The sequence below is a fragment of the Calonectris borealis genome, chromosome 1 (assembly GCF_964195595.1).
Source record: "Calonectris borealis chromosome 1, bCalBor7.hap1.2, whole genome shotgun sequence".
In the NCBI taxonomy this organism is placed as follows: Eukaryota; Metazoa; Chordata; class Aves; order Procellariiformes; family Procellariidae; genus Calonectris; species Calonectris borealis.
In genome coordinates this window covers 46,998,005-47,018,820 of record NC_134312.1, presented here as the reverse complement: position 1 = coordinate 47,018,820, position 20,816 = coordinate 46,998,005, and the positions used below count along the sequence as shown (strand labels likewise).

Genomic DNA, 20,816 nt, shown 5'->3' with positions numbered 1-20,816 from the left:
AATTATCTGTACACAGATTCCCCCAGCGATAGCCATTCTTCACAATCACAGTACTCCCACAAAACCTGGTTTGTTCCTGCAGTCGTCTTTCTTTCTCACTCAAATATGATGGTCATTAGCTATTACCCCCATCCTGTCTGCACTAGTGGCCTGATTCCTTTTTGCAGACTCACAGCAGTCCTTTGCTCCTAAAACTTTGGTTTTCCTTTTTCTATATTGGTTGTTCCCATCATGCTTTCTTCAGCCTAGCTCATAGACTTATAGTTGAGATGCATTTTATAGGTTTCCTTCAAGGTGCAAAAGCTCCTCTTCTTCACTTTTGCATATAATTCCCATCCAGTGATTTCATACAGCCTGAAACCTTTGGCATGAATATCAGTCAAAATCTCTTATGAACATCTGCCATGGTGAGAGTCCTGACTTTTAGTTCTGTGTCCTCTGCTGAATCATACTGGTTTCTTCACTGGGAGTCAAGGTGGAGATTTGTGAACAGGAGCATAAGACGTAAGCTTGTGCGACTGGACTCGTACCCTGCGCTATCATGATCTACCTTCAAAGCAGAGATTATAGTAACATGAACTGGCTGCAGCTTTATATTGCATTTTGCTACCCCCACAGCAGCATGTTGCTATGTTGACTGCTTCATCAGAGAAAAACGCAGAACGCTGAAGAACAGAACTTTAATCTTTTTCTCCCTTTAATGGCAAACTTTGAACTTAAAAAGGTATTCATTCTTTCCTTTTTCTATTTTTTATGATGTTACAGTAGCCATCTAGAATGTCTGGACTTTCTGATAGTCTTTTGTGAAAGTATGAACACGCTATTTTTTTTTTCCCCTTCTTTCCTTTCTTGCCAACTCACATTAAAGATGGAAACCATTTTTGATTAAAGAAGATTTGAGGATTATTTGTAATGCGTTAAATTTTGAAGGTAGATAATTTTGCCAAATTGCTGTGTTTTCATCAGATGTAAAAATAAGATAATAAAAGAAATGAAGTACACAGTGTTAGAAAAGAATGGAGGGTTTATTGGGCTTTCCTTTTCAGAGAGGAGTGCTGGTTTTAAAAAGTAAGACAATGTAAAAATAATCATTTTTAAATTTATGTCAGAAAAGCATTGCTAAAAGTTCTTTAATATTTTTAGTTATATACATTGTTGCAATAGTATTGTGAGATGTTTTAAACATGAAATTGCTTTACAAATGGCTTTTTATAGAGACTTGTGCTGTAATTGCAAGAACATGGGGCAGTTGTACTCATTGTACTTTTAAATTTGTAAGAAAGTGAGATTTTTTGTGCCTATTTTTCTGTACACATTGTGAAAATCTCCAGCCTCATAACTTTTAATTGTTTACTACACAGTTGAGAGAACTGGAAGTACGGTGTTGGTCTAGTAGTGTCTGTATATATTGGCATGCAGGTCTGTGTAGCAGAGATGCGTTGAAAGGGAGCCCAACACAAGATGCATTACCAGCGTAACAGTGAAGAGGAGCAGGCAGGGTTGGACAGAACTAGTACAGCTCCCTTACTAGGCATTTCCTATAAGAAAGATTGGGAGCAACGGGTATGCAGCAAAATTTTTCAGTGTGTCTTTTGGTGCTTTGACTAATGAAGTTCCTTTCAGTCTTGCTGCAAACGCATGCAGTTTGGTCAGCGGAGGCTTTACAGGTCTTATCTGCTGGTGCCAGCATTTCTGAATGCGGGCCTGAAGCTGAAGTAAAAGTTCTATAGCGAGCCCAGATCTCCCAGGGAGCTAATTTGGGTCTGAATTCCCTGTCGCAAGGGATTATTATTGCTTAATCTGCTAATAATGTGGCAGTCTGATCAGGTTACTTTACTTCTGCATGCTGATGCATTAAGGCTTGATTCTTCTTCTGTAGAAGAAAATACAAAATTCCCACTGTGTTGTGAGAAAGAAAGTTTGGGTCTGCAGTTTGCTTGATGTGTCAAAAAAGACTCACTGTTTTATCTTTCAGTATGAGAAAGAAATAAAGATTTTAACATATCAGGGACAATGCTAGTAAGACATCATAAAAATCTAGTTGATTTGTTTGATTTAGAAAGTTGTTTCCAAAAGTTTGCTTATGCTAACTCGGATTATTGATTACTGTTAATTCAGTGACAGAGTAATTTCTTAAACTTCTAACTGTTCAGCAATTTCCATTCTGTTAAATTCCCTCAGACAATACAGACACTTGTCATGTCAGTTTAAGATTAATTTTAGATTTTTTTTTAAAGGGGATTTTACATAAGAAAAGGGATACCATCTTTATTTGTTCATTTCAATTGTGGAAAAGTCCAGAGAAATATTACATTCTCCAGTAAATGTGGTAACAAAAATTTCCCTTCAGTGTTTTCATCTAATACATGACATCATTTGAGTTCTGAAAAGGATGAGTGAAACTGCCTGGAAACCAGAATTAAATCAGTCGATCAAATTCCATGATCTAGATCTAAGATAGAAAAAAAAAAACCACCAACCCCGAAACAAACAGCTTTAATAAGACTAAGTTATATTTTAGACGTTTTACTTTTAATCCAAGGTGCTGGTAATAGTATAGTATAGTAATATTTTAAAATACGTGACAAGATTCGGGACTTGGAGTTTCAAATTATCCCAGTAATAGCTGAGTCTACGATACTGAATTCTGTAGTTCATTAGTAAATATGGTGGTTTGTTATGTAGATTGTTTTAATGATACTTAAGAGAAACAGTCCTATCACATAATGCTGTGTTACTGCACAAGGCTGTGTAGAAGGTAGCTGGTAGTGGAACCAACTGAAAGAGCAGTTTAACAGAATTTGGCATGGTATTTCCTAATTACTGTTTGATGCTAATGAAGAACTTCAGCACTGGACTAGATCCAAATGATGTGGGAACCTAAAATACCATTTTATAGGTGGAAGTGCTAACGTTCAATACCGTGACATAAAAAAAAGAGCTTGTTCAGTCATTCGTGTTTAGCCCAACTGTGCCCAATTTATCTTGAGATACCTTTGCTAGGTATCTCCCTATTCAGTCTTCACTCGGGACCACTCATATCTAGACCTAGCTCGGGCTGAGTAGTTTGGTGTCCATCTTCTGTGCGGGTGTGATTTGGGTCAAAGAGGGAGGTTTCTGTGTGTGCCTTAGAGTTGTTCTGGGAGTGCCGAGCACAGAACGGCAAGCTCCTTGCACAAACCAGTTGGGGTCATGTTTTGAACATTTGCACCTGATGGTAGTGTCTGGTGAGGTAGGACTCCTCGTTTGGTTTAGTACTGACCCCTTTAGTACAGAGAACAAGTTGTTAAGTCTGACAGTCGGAGACCACCTGTGGATTTGTGGTGTATCCTAAAGGACTATCCTGGATCCTTGATGCAGTTTGGGCAATGGTACATGTTCGGTTAGAAGACCAGTACCGTTAGGCCAAGCACCAGTCTGCTGAGCATGCCTCCCACATTTTCTCAAGCCTTGCAAGTATTGCAAGTCTATACAGTGATAGCGCTATTGATAACATCCTGCTTAATGGAAGGTTAATGAAAGGGAAATTAATATGATACTGTGCTAGGAATAAAAGCATCAAGCCCAGTTTGTTCTGAAGTGTAGTAATGCCATGCTTAATGCATGACAGGACAGAATGATGCAATTTCCGTTGGAATTGACTCATCTGTGAGAGCTCCACATAAATCATACTGCTGCCCTGCAAGTTACTACATCTAAAATAATTAATACAGATATGACCTTTTTAAACATTTTAATAAATATTGATAGGTGGCTTGTGCCTTTTTGACTGAAAACATCTTTTGCTTATTACACTTAGAGAAGGATTTCAGACCTACAGACAAATACTGATGTAGTTTCACTTGTGCAGCTGTAACATTGAATACAGAGAGAAAATTGTTTCATTTTAACGTACTCCCTGAACTTATTACTAGTTACTGGAACTGAGAAGCTGCTCTAATTTACATCAGTGGAACAAAAGGAAAAGAAAAGTTTGAAATGTGACTAAAAGTAGTGGTTGAAGTACCAGATGCTGTGGCTTATAGTCCCAAAGCTCCATTAGGACTGCTTAAATGCTTCAACTTAATGTATTATTGGTGTTTGCATTCTGGTTCTACCTAGATATCTCAGTCATAACTAAGAGCTACTGAACCATATATGGAGTAGGAGAGTATGTAGTCCTTTGAAGAGTTTACAACCTAAAAGACAAAACAGATAGAAAGAGGCCTCAGCAGAGATTCATTTAGCCCAGATATACAGGATACAATACTAGGATTTCTCTGTTGTCTTAACAACTCTCCCCATTATATTGTTCTGTGTATAGCTCATATACTTTTTTTTTTAATAAGAACTGGTATCAGACAAACAAGGTCTGATACTAGTTCCACCACATGCCAGAAGGAAGTTTTATAGGACCCTGGACCCTTCCAGTGTCAGTGGTGAGCACGAAGCAGATCACAGCCAGTAGGCTCTACCGTGCTTAAAAAATTTGGGCTGACTGCCAGAGCTGGAGTTGCTGAGAGGAGGCAGTAACAGGAGGGAGAGGAAAAGTGAGAAGGCAGTGACGGGAGTCTAGGGAATGAATGGAAAGAGGTTAGAATGGAGCTTAGTAGGCAACTGGAGTGAAGTTCAACTTCCAAATCCTTGGAAACTATTGAAAAAGGTAATTGTCCTGTCAGCCACAAGGCTGGTGATAGTACTTGTAGTGACAGAGGTTTTAGTTCTGTTGTTGTGGAGTCTCATCTTGATAAGCTGTGGGCTGGATTCCAGTGGCTTTAACGTCTTGCCTTCTGGTCTGTCACTGACACAGCCATGAGGTGCTTGATCTCTCAATTATTGTGCTCACAGTCCAGTAATACCGTGCAGTTCTCGGCTACATGCGAGTTCATCAGAATGATACAGCCTTCATCCTATGGACCAGATGTTGCAGCAAGTCCATAATCAAAAGCTGAAGGGTCTCGTGTATCCTGGAGTAATTTCTGATTCTCGTCAGTTAGCAATTCTTGATTAGACTCCTTGTGTGTTCCCTCTTTAGGGTTTTCATGAAGCTGAACACATAATCTACATCCCTTTTGAGACTCTTAATTGTGCAGATGGGTTTGCACATACTAGTTTTGTCCCATGTGATTAGTGAAGAATTTCTCAAAAAACATTCCTCCCCAAAATCTTATGGTTATCTTCAGTATGGCAGCTGCAAGCAAGTTGATCCATCTTTTTAAATGATTCATTGTCTTAAAAGAAAAACACGTATTCAAATGGAGGCATTTTTGTGTCTGTACATACACGTTTGAAACAGCAGGCTTTTAAAATGTATTTGGTTACAGCTTTTCAGATGTTTCAGGTATGTTTAATTATTTCCTGTTTCTAAGAAACTATCTAAAGCATCAAAGCTCGTAAGAGATGAGCATCTCTCCTTTGAAAAAATGATTGTGATTATATATTCATTGATGAAGGATACAGGAAAATAAGTCACCCTTGCTTTGGAAGCACTAGGTGGATCCTATATTTCAAAATCTTAATTGCTGCATGACTTTCAGAAATGGTCTGAAAAACTTAATCTACTTTGTTTAAAATATAGTTTTAATAAATTCATGTACAGCTGTTAAATCAGGAAGTAATGGAATTGGGCTCCTAAATTTTATGTAAAGTGCATACCCCATTATGCCTGCTAAGAAGAATCTTGTTATGCTGTCAAAATATGAGCAATTAACCTATCAATCTTTAGGAAATAAAAAACCAAAACAAAAAAAAACTGTCAGCAAATGAATGAAATGTATTCTACATAAATATTTAAGACCAAAAAGTGGACTTAATTCCTATAATTTGGAAGTGATTTAACATCCCTTTCTTCTTTTTTTCTCCTTTTGTCAAATCATTGAGATAAGCAGAAATGGGTAAACCAAAGCATATGATCTCTAAATTAAGTTTCTGCTGCATAGTAGTATAATATTCTTTTTTATGTTTTTCACAGATACTTTCAGTAGAACAAACGTTCAGAAGCAGTTCTTACTCTTGATTTCCTGGTATCAAGGACTCATCAGGCACCATCTTCAGTCTATTTCTTCAATATTTTTGGCCAAGCAGAAAGAGAGCTTTCTTCAGCACTTGTCCATCTGTCTCAGCTGAACTTGACTTCCTTACTGTTTTTCTCATATTACAAATGCCTAAGAACAGCAAGGTAGTGAAAAGAGAACTGGATGATGAGGTCATTGAGTCAGTTAAGGACCTTCTCTCTAATGAAGACTCTTCAGATGATGCCTTTAAGAAAAGTGAACTTATGGTTGATGATCAAGAAGAAAAAGATGTGGATGTTGAAGAAGGCTCAGATGTAGAAGATGAAAGACCTGCTTGGAACAGCAAGCTTCAATATATTCTGGCACAAGTTGGATTTTCTGTGGGATTGGGGAATGTGTGGCGATTCCCATATCTGTGTCAGAAAAATGGTGGAGGTAAGTCTTGTGATAGCTAGTGATAGCTAAGTGATGAAGCTAACCTTTCAGATTTCAAGGTTAGCAGAGATACCCACAGTAAAACCTGCTCCAGCATGTCAGGTTTTTCTTTTAATTTCTGCCAGAGCCTATGAGGAAAAACCCATATTCTCTTTATTTAGAGAGACACATCAGTTGAAGTAAGTAGCAGATTCTTCTAAGGTTCCATTTCCTCATTTTAGGGGAGAAAGTCCTTGATACGACCTTAACTAGTGGTCAAACCAGTGGTTAAGCAAAACACATCTTTATGGAGGGGTTGCATTATTTAGGCCCTAATTATTGTTGTGCTAAAGTGTTCTTTATAGTACTTGGATAATAAATCAAGGCATTAAATCTGCATCCACTTTGAAGACCAAAGCAGTATTCAGTCTTTAGTATTTAGCGGTACTAAGCTTCACACCTTTACTTTTTAATTGCCTTCAGCTCCTAAGGCATTTCATCATAATTTGCTTTCTGCAAGAACAACAAAATACTGTAGGAGTGAAAGGGATTTATTTACTGATAATGAATAATTTAAATCATAACATTTACATTAAGGGAATAAAACTGTTTTGTGCTGTTATATTGTTAACTATTTTCCTAAATAACAAGTTACCTTTCACTTAGAACAGTAACATCAAGCTGTTTATTTGTTAGCTGTCCATCTATGGTCTTGAATGTAGTATGAGGCTGGAGACCTTCCTTTATGAATGCAGGATTAGTGTTTTATCCTATGTTATACTGTACCCTACTATACTACATTCATGCACATCCTATTGTAGCTAATTACTTAGCTGAATTCAAAAAAACCTGTCACTTTTTAGTATAGAAAAAATAAATCTTTAGTACAGAATAGAAAATAAAGAACGACATTTTATTCATGCTGGATTTTAAAAGTTGAATCATAAAACTGATGTAATTGAGGAGTGTAGAAATGAGCCTAGAATACAATCAGAGTACAATTTTGTACTTTATTTGTTTTCTCTCATTCAGTTCAAGCAGTAAAAATGGGAGTTTACACTTTCAAATAGTCCATCTCCAGGATGAAGTCTAAATTCTTTTATATCTAATTATAAGATTTTTTTTCCACTCTCATTTAGCTTACTTTTTTTTTCTCCTTTATTCTGGAGAGAAAGTCATTAAATGGTTGATTTAATGTTTTCTGTGGAATCTGAAGATTTCTTCATCTGTAACTGGTACTGACTGAGAAAACACATTGAATGTAATTTCTCAAAAAACATAGCTTTTCAGTGGATGGCAATCTTACCTAGTCTACTAGACACAGTATAGAATTGATCACGTATCACTACTAGTTGAAAACATTAATACATTTGTTAATGAACAATTTTTAAAACAAAATGATTTGTAGTTAAAGATGTAGCTATTAAAATGTTTATATTCTGTATCATTTCATCCTAAGTATGGTGTCAAAATGTAGTCTCAAGGATAATGCATTACAGCGGTTCGTTTTGTGTAGTTGTGTCCCTTTTGAAAGTCTGTGTTTAATATACTTAGTTACTAATTTTGCAAGCCTATTGGATTGTCCTTCGAACCAACAGAAAAGATCTGTTGGTATATTCCTTAGGCTGGTGGATACATACTGTCGGGCACTTTTACTCTGCCAGTGAGTGTAAATTTAATTCAGATCAATTATAAATGTATTAAAGTACTTAATAATTTCACATTTTAGAAAAAAAATACCCAACCTTCAGGGATTATGGCACTTCATTAATCAAACTTGAAAAAATAAATACGGAGTCATTTCAGGTTGATATTAAATGTTTTCCTCTGTGCTGTGATTGGAGGAACTTGGATATATAACATAGTCTGTGGAGACATGCTTTCTGCACATGGCTGAGACAAGGATGTATTCAGCTTTTAACAGTAATTTTGCACCATTTTAGTGAATTGCAACCTTCAGAACAACAGAGAAAAGCAAGTGATCATTAGAGCTAAAGCTTTATTGGTTTTCAAGTTAACCATAATGAAAGATGGAGAAGGTGACAAAAAACATTGAAACATGTAAAGTACATTGGTGCCTGTATATGTGTGTGCAGGTGGACAGATAATTCTCACAAGTGCGTAAAAGAATAGGGGAAGGGAGGGAAGGACAAGTTTAAACGCATGGTAAAAAAATCTACACGCATTTTACATGAGGTTCCAGTTTTCTGCTACACATACTATTTCATATATGTTTTATTCAAGGTAAAATTAGAGTGTTTTTATGCAACTCATTCTAAATATCAGTGTCAGAATTGTTCTGTAGTCTTTTGCTGAGAAAGCTTTACTATAAATACCCGTTGAAGTCTCTGAGTATAAGGTAAACAGTCTTTCTGTGGATTTTCGTTAGAAGTGTTTCAGTGGAGTATATTGGCTAGGTCTCCACCTTTAGTCTTTGTCGTGGTTTAACCCCAGCCGGCCACTGAGCACCACCCAGCTGCTCGTTCACTCCCCCCAGGTGGGATGGGGGAGAGAATCAGAAGGGTAAAAGTGAGAAGACTCGTGGGTTGAGATAAAGACAGTTTAATAGGGAAAGCAAAAGCCGTGCGTGCAAGCAAAGCAAAACAAGGAATTCATTCACCACTTCCCATCGGCAGGCAGGTGTTCAGCCATCCCCAGGAAAGCAGGGCTCCATCACGCATAACGGTTACTTGGGAAAACAAATAGCATCACTCTGAACGTCCCCCCCTTCTTCTTCTTCGCCCAGCCTTATATGCTGAGCATGACGTCATATGGGATGGAATAGCCCATTGGCCAGCTGGGCCAGCCGTCCTGGCCATGCGCCCTCCCAGCCCCCCGCACACCTGGCAGGGCATGGGAAGATGAAAAGTCCTTGACTAGCGTAAACATTACTTAGCAACAACTAAAACATTAGTGTGTTATCAACATTATTCTCATACTACATCCAAAACATAGCACTATACCAGTTAATAGGAAGAAAATCAACTCCATCCCAGCCGAAACCAGGACAGTCTTGTCCAAACATTTTTCATTTTCTTCCCTATATTTAAGCAACATCTGGCAAATACCATCAGGCGAGGGGAGTATATTGAAAAATGGTAGACCAATAAATCTACTCCAAGTTTAAACCAAAAAGAAGTAAAAAACCATAGCTACTCATTAGTTTCCTTCACAGGTTTCTTCCAGCATTTGGTGTTCCAAAGCCATCAGTAAAAGAAAAGGCAAATCCTAACCATGTAGTAATCTTCAATTTTGTCTTTTTTTTTTAAACTTCTGTGACATAAACAACAAAAGCAACAAAATAAACACAGAAAAGACACAGAAATTTAGCCCAAATAGATGTATATTATTAGAGGGTTTTGTGGAGAGAAAATTGGGTGTTTACCGCCCTGTTTTCTAGGGAGATTGGGTTTGTTTATGGCTATGGCCTGTGGTATGCCAACACTCCTGACTTCAGAGCTCTGTACTGCTTCAGTGAGCTATCTGCGGTACCATCTTTAAAGGTAACTTGTGTATCACTGCACTGCACTGATACTTGGATGTCCGTAGGTATCTTTCCTATTTCCAGGTCTGGTCCACCAAAACAACTGCCTTCATTTTCTTTCTTGTGATCCTTTTAACAGTTTTTCCTGTTGCTTTAATTCATATGAGCTCATAAATATTTAGAGTAAGATCTTGTGTTTTTTATGCTCGTTTAAGTTACAGCTAGACTGGTAGCTCTTTGTGGCTTTCGCACTTGACTCTTTCCCACAAAAAAGTTGAAGGTGTTCAGTAAGGTTTTGAGGAACTGACTATAGATGTCTCTGCCTTCTTCACCTCTGTCCTGACCACAGGTCCCCATTCTCCCTGGCAGGCATTGCCCAGTCCCCATCTGGCACTTAAGGCACCTCTTCCACTCTTTGCAGCCTAACAGATAAAAAAGCTGTTTCTTCCTTGATGCCTCACAAAGGTGATTTGCATTGGAGCTGGGTATACTCTAACTTAGCTTTAAAGGTTTTTTGTATTTATCATTTTTACACTATACAGTTTATTACTCCTTTACTATATGAAGACAAATATGTGTGTTTTTTCAGATAGGCACAGTTCCTATATAACAATTTCATAACCTATGTTAGCATGTGATAGGTTCAAAGCTGCCTCAGCTTCCTATGATTGATAGTGAGCCTTAAAAATAAACCACTTGGGTCTACCCAGTCTTGCCATGAGGCTAATAAATAGTGACAAACTAGACCTATATTTTCCTGCTGCTTACTGCTGTTGTCATCTGGTGAATAGGTTGCACACCTTTCACTTTTTTCAAACAAAGGAAATATTTAAAGTTTATTCTGTTTGGTTGTCGTTTTCCCTTAGGATTAGCAGAAGTGAATTGGTACTTTCACATATTAGAAGTAACAAAAGCAAACTAAATTAGCTGTTCTGCTAGAATAAGTGATATGTGAGTGAGTTCTATTATGAAGACAATTGAACATAGTTATTTAAGAGGCGCTTCTAGTGTTGCAGGTGTTATTGGGAGTCTACGAAGTACTGCACACCCAAAGATTTTGTGTTGAATTTTCATGAGCAATAACTTAATTTTCCTGATTTTTTTTAAGGTCAGTCTTTTTAATATCTCTGTGATATAAAAAGTCAAAAGAAATAGTAAACGATGATAAACAGATAAAAGCTGTGAGCAGCATAGGGAAATCTGTAGCAGATTATCTTGCCATTATGTTTTGAAAAGATTGACATGGGTAGAGTCACATGATGAGTTTTTACAGTTAAGTAGTCTGGATTTTATACTGAAATACCAGCAGATTGAACAGTTAAATTCTGTGGTCTTATAAAAAGCAAAGCAGCTATTGCTGAGAAGTGCTGAGGAAATAGTATGTAAACTGTTAAAGACTCGGTAGTCATTAGAAGCTACAGTCTGATTGTCTAATACAAGCAGAATGGGAGCAAAGCAAGTATTCCCTTGTATTCCAAAATTGAGTATGGATTCCGTGACTTCATTATTTAGCTTCTGATCAATAATGTATAATCAGTGCCTTGAATTCACTGATGACTTCAATATTATTTTGTAAGTTCTGATTTAAACTGTATTATCAGACTCGAAATTTAGTCGTACTTCAGTGTGCTGAAAACATCTTAATTTTATTTTGCAAGTGTAATTCTTCATTAAAGCTTATTGGCTAAGGGGATTTTCATCCTTTAAGCACAGTTTTGTAAATAGGCACACCTGAACATATTTAAACTGTGAAAGACTAGTGACAGGAAGACTATCCTGTCAGTAGGATAGACTACAAACCTACAGATAAAACATAAAACCTTTTGTCAGAGTTTTCCAGTTTGTATTTTGCACTGGTAAATAATTTCACTTATAGGAGCTTAGTAGACTGTAAACCTAAAGTGTTTTGTTGCCCACTGGTCATAACTTTGAAAATTTTAACATTCGCCATTAAAAATAAGATGATCATCATCTGAATATCAGTTTCTCACTAGCTTTCTATTAGTAAAGTGTCCAGTAAGCTATAAGAACCAGGATGTCTCCTCAAGACACTGTTAAAGCTCACCTTCATTGAATAAGAGTTAAATCAGGCACTAGACACGTAATTAAAAACTAGCACAGAAGCAGTTGAAACAAATCTGGAAAGTGACTAGATTTTTCAGGTTACATCAAAAATGGCTAGGAGAAGAAAAGTTCTTCTGTAGTATCAAGATGGTAATAGTTATGTTGTCTTGCATTATTGCTTCTGAAACTATTTTCCAACTCTTTAATCGTGTCATTTTATGTTATTTATAAGAACTTAAATCAAAACCAAAGTTAATATTCCATTTCTATCAATAATGTTGCCAAATGTAGTACACATTGTAATATCAAAAGACACAATTTACCAGTTATCTCATTATGGTGCTTGGTTAAATAAAAAAATTAAAAAATCAAAGCAGTGCTGTGCACAGTATTAACACTCACCAGTTCCTGAAATCTTTTGTATCTTTGTCATTCATTCTAGTGAAGAAGGATGAGGGGTTTTTTTTTAGATTTTTTTTTTCCTTATGACGTTGAGATGAATTTTTTAATATGAAAGCCAGTCTTTAAGGCCAAAATATGCAAAAAAGTGACTTTACAGTAGAATAATTTTGGAAATGGAGAAAGGAGACCTGGGGATCCTGAACCACACAGAATGGTAATATTCAGAAGGCTGCTTAGCTGGCAGATCTAGCAGACAATATAACTAATTGTAGGATGCTGTTCAAGGCCAGGATGTATAGTTTATGGTTCTAATTCAAATAAAAATGATCCTTATGCAATATTGTAACTCCAAGGACCCATGCACTGGCAAATAAGAGACACGCTGAGCTGTTTCCATAGTGATTCTGTTTCATGATGAAGTGAAGATGTATTACAGTTCTTTGAAGTAAGTCTAGCTTCAAGGGAAGGCTGAAATAAAATACTTGTCCAGAGATGCTGTGATTTCACGTTGACTATAGGGCACAGAAGCCCTTTGCAGCTGTGGTACACAGTTGTATAATCCAGCAATGTCCAAACTACATCGCACTGAAACTCATATGTGCACTATTTTCCATTATGTCCTTCTTTTGGGGGGGGCACAAGATCAGAAGGGAGCTCAGCAGGTTTGAGTGGTCAGAAGACCAGCGCTTCAGGTGCTCTGCACAAGCCCTGCGGCATAGAGATGAAGCCTGCTGGCTACCCACACTGACTTACAGGGTTGTGTCGTGTATAATGTAATGTGGATTTAACACCACATTTATTTAACTCATTTAGTTGAATCTGACTGATAAATCTTTCAACTTACATTGAATCTGCACCATAAACCACCCACGTCTGCCCAGTCTTTAAACATGTGCTTAACTTTGCAGCCTTGTGGTTAAGGTTGTGGACTGGGACACTGAAGAGCTGGGTTCAGTTCCTGCTCTAGTAGAGTCATCCAGTGGGATACAGGGTAAGTCACTTAGGCCCCAATGTTTTTGAGCTGTTTAGGCTTGTCTCTGCTCAGCTATGCAACACCTGTCTAATTAAGACCTCAGGTATCATTTACAGTAGTGTTACACTATTTAAAAAACTATGTACTGTTGGCTTTCAATTAATTGTATGACCAAATTTTTAAAGATAGTGATGCCAAAGCTTCTCATTTGTGGTATGAATTAACAGTATACTTCTGTCTCGCAGAAATTTTGAGAGAATGTTGATGATAAATCAAGGGTATTTAATGGTATTATTTGTCTTACATATTCTTAAGACAGATAGTCCCCCTCATTTTGGAATGTGGTTGTTACTCTGTTCCTCAGTTTTCCTCATGTTTATTTCCTTCTGTCTCTGACGTCTCTCTTTTCATAGTAGAAAGTCAGTCCTTTGCATTCTTTCTGTTATGCGCACGTACGGGATGAACCACAAGAGACACCAAAGTACTGACTGGGAATGTAGCTGCTACCTCAGTAGAAATAATACTGAAGTCTATACTGTGCTGAAATGGGTAGATAGACCATGATGTTTGGCTCTATGAGGGAGTATTGTAACATAAAAACCAGTACATTGTTCAGAGCCGGCATAGGTTTTGACCAAATGCTGCTCAAAAAATATCATTGCGTATTATATTATCATGTCATGAAAATGAAACACAAGGAGCTATTTCATTGCTAACAATAGCCTATAGACTGTGAGGTAAATAAGATCAATATTCTTTGTCTGGTCCACCAGTAGTTTTTCTAAGATTTTCTTTCTTCTGTCTTTTTTCTTACTTTTCTTAGACTCAAGACTGTAATTACTCCATGCTTAGAATCTTTGTAAGATCTTTATAATGGAAGGTGATGTCCAACTTGTGCGTATTTCATGAAGAGCAAAATAGTAAGTGGACCTAAATAGGAGTGGATGGTACCAGAAAATCTGAGGCCTCCTGCACAGCTTAGGAAAGTGTAACTTTTCTAAAATAAACAGTATTCCATGAGATAAGCTACCTACTAAGGATATGCAAATGGCAGTGTATTTTGATAGACTCCTAAAAAAGCCCTAGAAAGTTGACGCTGGATGAAGAAACTTAAAGTAGGACTTAACTGGAGTTGAGGATAAATCCCAAATTGGTTTCTGAACTTTGCTCAGCTTCCCTCTCATCACAGAGATGAATAGACTGATCAGACAACTTAATAGCTCTTAGTCTGAGCTTCTGAGGTCTTCAGATCTTTGCTTTGTAGCTTGCTCCAACATGCCACAGTCTGCATCTCTCAAGTGCTTTTCTTTAGCCTTACAGTGGTTGCAATCGAAAGTCCTAAGCCCTTTTAGTTAGGTGGTCAGCACAGATACTCTATATTGCAGCGTAAGAGCCATGCATTTGAAAATTAGGTGCCACGTTGCTAATTGCTGATGCCTAAATGTTTTGTTAGCTCTAGTACTAAATACTCCTCAAGAGCAGGGAGGAAGTTAGGCTCTGAGCTTGTCAGTGCACTTAGTGTATGGATGTATTTGCTTGCAATTAGTTTGACTAAAATAAATGGAGATACATCCTGAAGTTAGAATTGTATATGACCACTTCCTGGGAACTAGACCTTGAAAAAAGGAATTGTTTTACATATATATGTCTAAAGGTGAAGTAACAGTTGCAGTTTCAAATATGTCTTCAACGAGAGTTTGTGAACACTGCAAGATCTGGATCTAAAATACTCCGTTTCATTTCCACCTCATGTCTCTAGTCTCTGTCTGGAGCCTGGTAGAAATGGTCTGATACAGTTTTCTTGCTTAGCTGGATAGAATCATTATTCTGTACATTGTGAAATCCCCTTTCTGAGCATCTGAGGTGCTCACGGAGAAATCAACAGTATGGTCTTCTGAAACCGCTTAAGATTGGATGAAATTCAGAATGTTGTATGCACAGTATTTTCTGTATTTCCTTTATAAATTCAGTCTTGCTGCTCTGTGACAAGTCAAGGTGTGGTGTTTTTTAAGAAACGTTGATTCAGCTCCTGATTGCATCACTGTATTTCTAAAAAGTTTGATCAAAAGCCCAAAATTTCACACAAGTGAACAACTAGATTAGATAATAACTCATTTTCAGTAAGTTTTGCCTTAAAATGTTACAGTGCTTTAAAAATTTGATGTCTCTGGGTTTTTTATATCTTACAAGATGTATGGCCAAGATTCAGGTAAAATTACTCTTTGCATGTGATCAAAAAAGCTTTGCAGTGAATGACACTAATTTAAACTTGAAGCTATTAGAAGGTTTCGCATTTGTTGTGTAAAGTTCTGACTCCTCTTCCTCTCCCTCTGATTTATACTTTGTTCCTTTCATAGGTGCCTATCTTGTGCCATACTTAATCTTGCTACTGATAATAGGGATTCCACTCTTTTTCTTGGAGCTTGCCGTGGGGCAGAGGATCCGCCGAGGGAGTATTGGTGTGTGGAATTATATCAGCCCTAAACTTGGAGGAATTGGATTTGCAAGCTGCGTAGTAAGTTTTTAACATTAATTTGTGATTTCCTTTCAGTCTGTATGATTTAGACTTTCTTCTTTTGCTGCAGGAAAGGCCACTGATTTGTAGCTGGGCTTCAAGGTCAGTTTACGCTGTTTTGGAAGATATTAAATTAGTACGTTAAAAAATGTTGACATAGAATTGTCTGTAAAACCAGTCAACTTGTATTTTGTGATTCTTTTGAAATAAGGAACTAGGGAACAGAGTAGTCTTCTGGAGGAAAAAAGCCTGTAAAAATATAGGTGTTACATGATAAATACAGAGAAAAGTGAAAATTTAGAAAATGCCAGGTACTTTAATGGGGCAAGCCATTCAGTTCTTATTCTGACTTATTTTAGTTAAAATTAGGTTCAGTGGCTGCTATGCAGAAATATGCAGAAGTTCAGTAGGGATTTTTTTTTTTTTCAATTTACAAATGTAGTTAATAAATGTAACTTTTTAATCTTTTTTTTTATAGGTATGTTTCTTTGTGGCCCTGTACTACAATGTCATTATTGGATGGAGTCTGTTTTACTTTTCCCAGTCTTTTCAGCATCCATTACCATGGGACCAGTGTCCTTTAGTTAAAAATACATCTCATACCTGTAAGTCTATATTAATGTTCTTAGAAATCATATAAAGTATATAAAACAAAAAGGAGAAAAAATGCAATTCAAAGATGTATTTGTGGGAAAAAGTGTTATATGCAAAGCTGGTTTTGCATCTTAATAAGATGTCACATTACTTGGAAAAAATACAATAAAGAAACCTAATCAAAGATAAATATACTATATTTGGAAAGGAACATCACTGTGAACAGCATTTTAAAGAGTAATGAGATTAGGAGAGTGCTATTTAGTGTGTTGCAGAAAAAACTGATTTTTTTTTTTCTGATTTTGATAGTGCTTTTTATACTTATTTGGTGAAAAACAATGGTGGAAGAAAGGTATTTCTACGTTTCAATTAGTAGGATACTGCCTGGCGACAAAGCAAAAAGTGTTGCATTACTAACAAAGCAGAAAATGGAGAACTGTAAAGAACAATGAAATGCATGTGATAAAAGCATTGTTTGCTTTGTAAACCAATAGAAACTAGATACTTGGTCATTGGTTTGTTGCTATAATGAGATGGATCCTTGCCCTTGAAATATGAAATACTTCTTTTCATTTCTTTTTATTTCAGATCTTAAATTTTCTTTAATTACCTTTTGTGGTTTTTTACCCCTTTAATAAATAACATAACCAGGGACATTGGAAAAGTTGTACAACGTTTTTATAGTGTCTTTACCAGAGTTGCTTGCTTCAGTTGTTTAAAGTGACCAGTACTTGTGAATGTTGGCACACAGTCAAATTGGCTGTATTCCACAAGCTATTGTCCATTAATCGAGCCAGGGTGTTTGTCTGTTTACATACTCACATCCTGCCTAAATATTAAGATATAGTGTGTCAGCCTAACTTCAGCAGAGGTCATCTGAACTAAGCTTAAACACAGAAAACTATTATATTTGATATCATCCCATCATTTTTGACAGTTTATTTCAGTGACGATCTGACACCTGTGTTAGGTTTCTTAAAATTAGTGTATTTTTCCCTTCTTTTCATTAATTAACCTTCACTCAGGACCTAGCTTAGAGATTGATTGTCAGATATAGATAATTAATAAAAAAGTTAAGTACACCGTTTTCTTTGAAGAATTCTTTCTATTTATATGTGTTATACGTCTAGATACACAAAATTTCTTAAACTGTTCGGTAATGTGAGTAAAGCAGAATTACAGTATAACCAAAAAATCACTTCTGCAATACACATAGCAACTTTCATTTAACATAGCTGTGTAGGAGCCATTTTTTCCTTTTCTCATCACTTTGGTATCATTATGTTATTTTATAATTTGTAATAGTAATTAAGTGCCTGTTGATTTGAGTGTCACATCAAAGCAGACACAATTGAGGGTTTGTTTTCCATATATTTTCAAAATTAATATAATTCAGTGTTCCATTTCAGAGGGATACTTTTCATAGTATGTAAGTCATATCATATGTATCATATGCATCATATGTAGGTAATCTAATCTTATGTGTATGAAATGTATGTCTTCATCTAGAAATGTATGTCTTCATCTAGACCTGCCTACTATTTAGTACTTAAGTGAAAATTAAATTTTGCCTAGGATTCGGATTGACCATATGCAGAGGAATACATTATCCCAAAAGGTTATTTTACAAAGATTTTTCAAGAACCTTTCACCGATAGCCATCACTTTTTCTTTTAGCGAATGTCTTAAGACTCTTTGTGAGTTTAGTTTCTCAGTAAATGATATCAGCACAATTGCAAATATTGGGAATTGGTAGAACATTGTTATGAAATGCTGCGGAAATACTTCTGTCCTGAACCCATTCTTTACTTGCTAACATCTCTTGACAGTTGTGGAGCCAGAGTGTGAAAAAAGTTCTGCAACCACCTATTACTGGTACAGAGAAGCGCTGAATATTTCCAGCTCTCTGTCAGAGAGCGGGGGTTTAAATTGGAAGATGACTATCTGCTTGCTGGCTGCCTGGGTCATGGTATGCCTAGCCATGATCAAAGGCATTCAGTCTTCAGGCAAAGTGAGTATACTGTTTACCTAAATGACAGTGTTTTACTTTGAAACATTTCACGTGGCTTTTGTTCACCACACCCTCTCAAGAAATCTGTAGGAGCAGGTTAGAAGCTGTGACTCACCCCAGTATTTGTATAATCTCAAGTAGAGGAATGTTAGTAGTTAAGCATTAAAATTGCAGTAATTTTAGTGGGAACTGTAGTAATTTAGTGGGAATGGAGATCTGAAGAAGCATCATTTCTGTTCTCATCAACATAAGTGTTCCAAGTAACTCCACCTCAGCTTTGTTGAATTGTTAATGCAGCATAAGTCTGCGTCTTTCTCAATGTCTAAGGAATTAGGTTTCCATGTATGCTCACAGTATGATTGCAGTGCACTCAGGTCCTTAAAATTCCTTGGCATTTTGCTTTTTATTGTTACTGTCATTGGTATCCATGCTTCTGTCATTAACACCGTTGCTTTTCAGGATTCTGGATTGTTTCTTTTGACTAATGACTAACCATCCCTTCGCATCTGAGTCTATCACCTTGTCTTCTTTCCTTTTGACGCAGCCAGCTAGCTCTGTTGATCTCAATGGGACTTTCAGATGAAAAATAATCTGTTCTAATAGCAAAATCCTTTGCGATTAACAAGTTTGGCACTGAGGTGGAAATTTCTGTGACCTCTTTAGTGTATTTCAGTTAAAGAAACAACTAGCAAGTTCAGCGAGAGAATCACTTTACTAAACTTTAAAGCACAGAATAGAGTTGTTTTCATTCATGATGGAGAATGAAAGATTGTATTTGACTACTAATTTTTTATTTACTCTTTGTATTAGATAAATGAGTCAATCAGTGTGTCAGAAAGGTATTCTGTTATACAAGTGTTCAAGTGATACAGAAACCCAAAAGTGTTGAGCTTCACAAATGCATGCTGCTTCAGCATGGAGAGCTGCGCAGCGTTGCGCTTCAGGATTCCGACAGCTCTATGGCATTTTGTTTGTCCAGTCGTCAGTGCAATATTGCTTTCTAGTTTTTATGACTCAAACCTTAAATCGTTTCTGTAGATCAGAGAATATCCCCAGCTTTTCTTTTGTTTTGGCAGTAAGAATTACTTAGTGGTTTGAATCCACTGGTTATGTACTTTCCACGGACTCTATCTTCTCTCCTTCTGAAGACAGAATGAGTTTCTGTTCATGCTGCATATCTTCACCATACTACGTACTTGAATCAAAGTGCATTTGTAAAGTGAAGCATTTCTAAAACAGTCTACTTCTGTCCTTCTCGTCGTCATCTTGTTGCATTCATACTGAATTTCCCTGGAAGCTCAGCAGTTTGTTATCAGTTAGTCAACACAATGGCAACAGTATTATTTTAATACAGTACAGAATTTGTTTTACAGTCATGTGATTTTGCTTTCTTCTGCAGAGACAAGGGGAATGGGAAGTATTCTGCATACTTCTTAGAGCGTATGATTATCAATTCAGTCATATACTGAGTAACAAATTAAGCTATTGAAAATAAAGTCCGTGGATGTCATGTTAAATTTCTTTTTAATGTTTTTCAGATCATGTATTTTAGTTCCCTTTTTCCTTATGTGGTACTTCTATGCTTTCTGATCAGAGGACTGCTCCTTAATGGGTCAGTGGATGGAATTCGTCACATGTTCACACCTAAGGTATGTGCTTAATTTCTGTTTGCAGTGCATTAAAGTTTCAGTGGCAATTTGACCATTTATGAATGCTCTCATCTAAGCTTATTGTCTTCATAGAACATTTGACCATTTTCCTGTTTGGTTAAATTGCAAAATTGTTCTTGACCTTGGCACAATATCAAGCCCTAAGGTCCAAAGGCTGTAAGTGTTCCAAGGGTCTGAGTAGTTACCTCCCTTAAGTGACAAGTTCACAGAGTCAGATGCCTTTACAGAGCTAAGCAACTGAAAGTGTTATTTCCAGGATTTAGGATGTTTAGAAAGCTCCAAACGCTGAAAAGAGAAGTCAATCTTAAATCTTGCCATTCTCTAGGATTGAAATGCCTAGTTCTGCGATGTCACAGTGAAATGCCTTACCTGGAATGCTGTCATGGATTTACATAATTAACTTGTCCCTTTTGAAAGGCGACAAATTTGTCCCTTTTTAGAAATAAATCAGTGCTGTTAGCGTAGTAGCCCAAAAGTACAGGAGACCTGTCTTTAATGCTCTGCTTATCTTGTAGAAGTAGTGCAAGTACTCACTCAGCTTTCCTTACCACGTTCCGTATGGTTATCGTGCCAAGATAGCTGCAGGTCTCAGCAAACATTTTTTACTGTCAACATTTTTACTGGGTATGTGTCTTACAGAACTTCAGATTTTATAACTATGAAGGTGAGAAGGGATGTTATAAATCATTGTTTAGC

At 36.7% G+C, this 20,816-nt stretch overlaps 1 protein-coding gene across 1 annotated transcript in view; it reads left to right on the top strand.

Moving 5' to 3' along the window:
• The window catches only part of SLC6A15 (solute carrier family 6 member 15), a 38,960-nt gene that overhangs the window by 5,021 nt on the left and 13,123 nt on the right, over nt 1–20,816 (top strand). The window contains exons 2-6 of the mRNA XM_075150631.1: nt 5,951–6,428; nt 15,688–15,845; nt 16,324–16,450; nt 18,269–18,450; nt 19,989–20,099. Coding sequence (XP_075006732.1) covers nt 6,140–6,428; nt 15,688–15,845; nt 16,324–16,450; nt 18,269–18,450; nt 19,989–20,099 — 867 coding nt within the window. The 5' untranslated portion in view covers nt 5,951–6,139. The remainder of the gene's footprint in view (nt 1–5,950; nt 6,429–15,687; nt 15,846–16,323; nt 16,451–18,268; nt 18,451–19,988; nt 20,100–20,816) is intronic.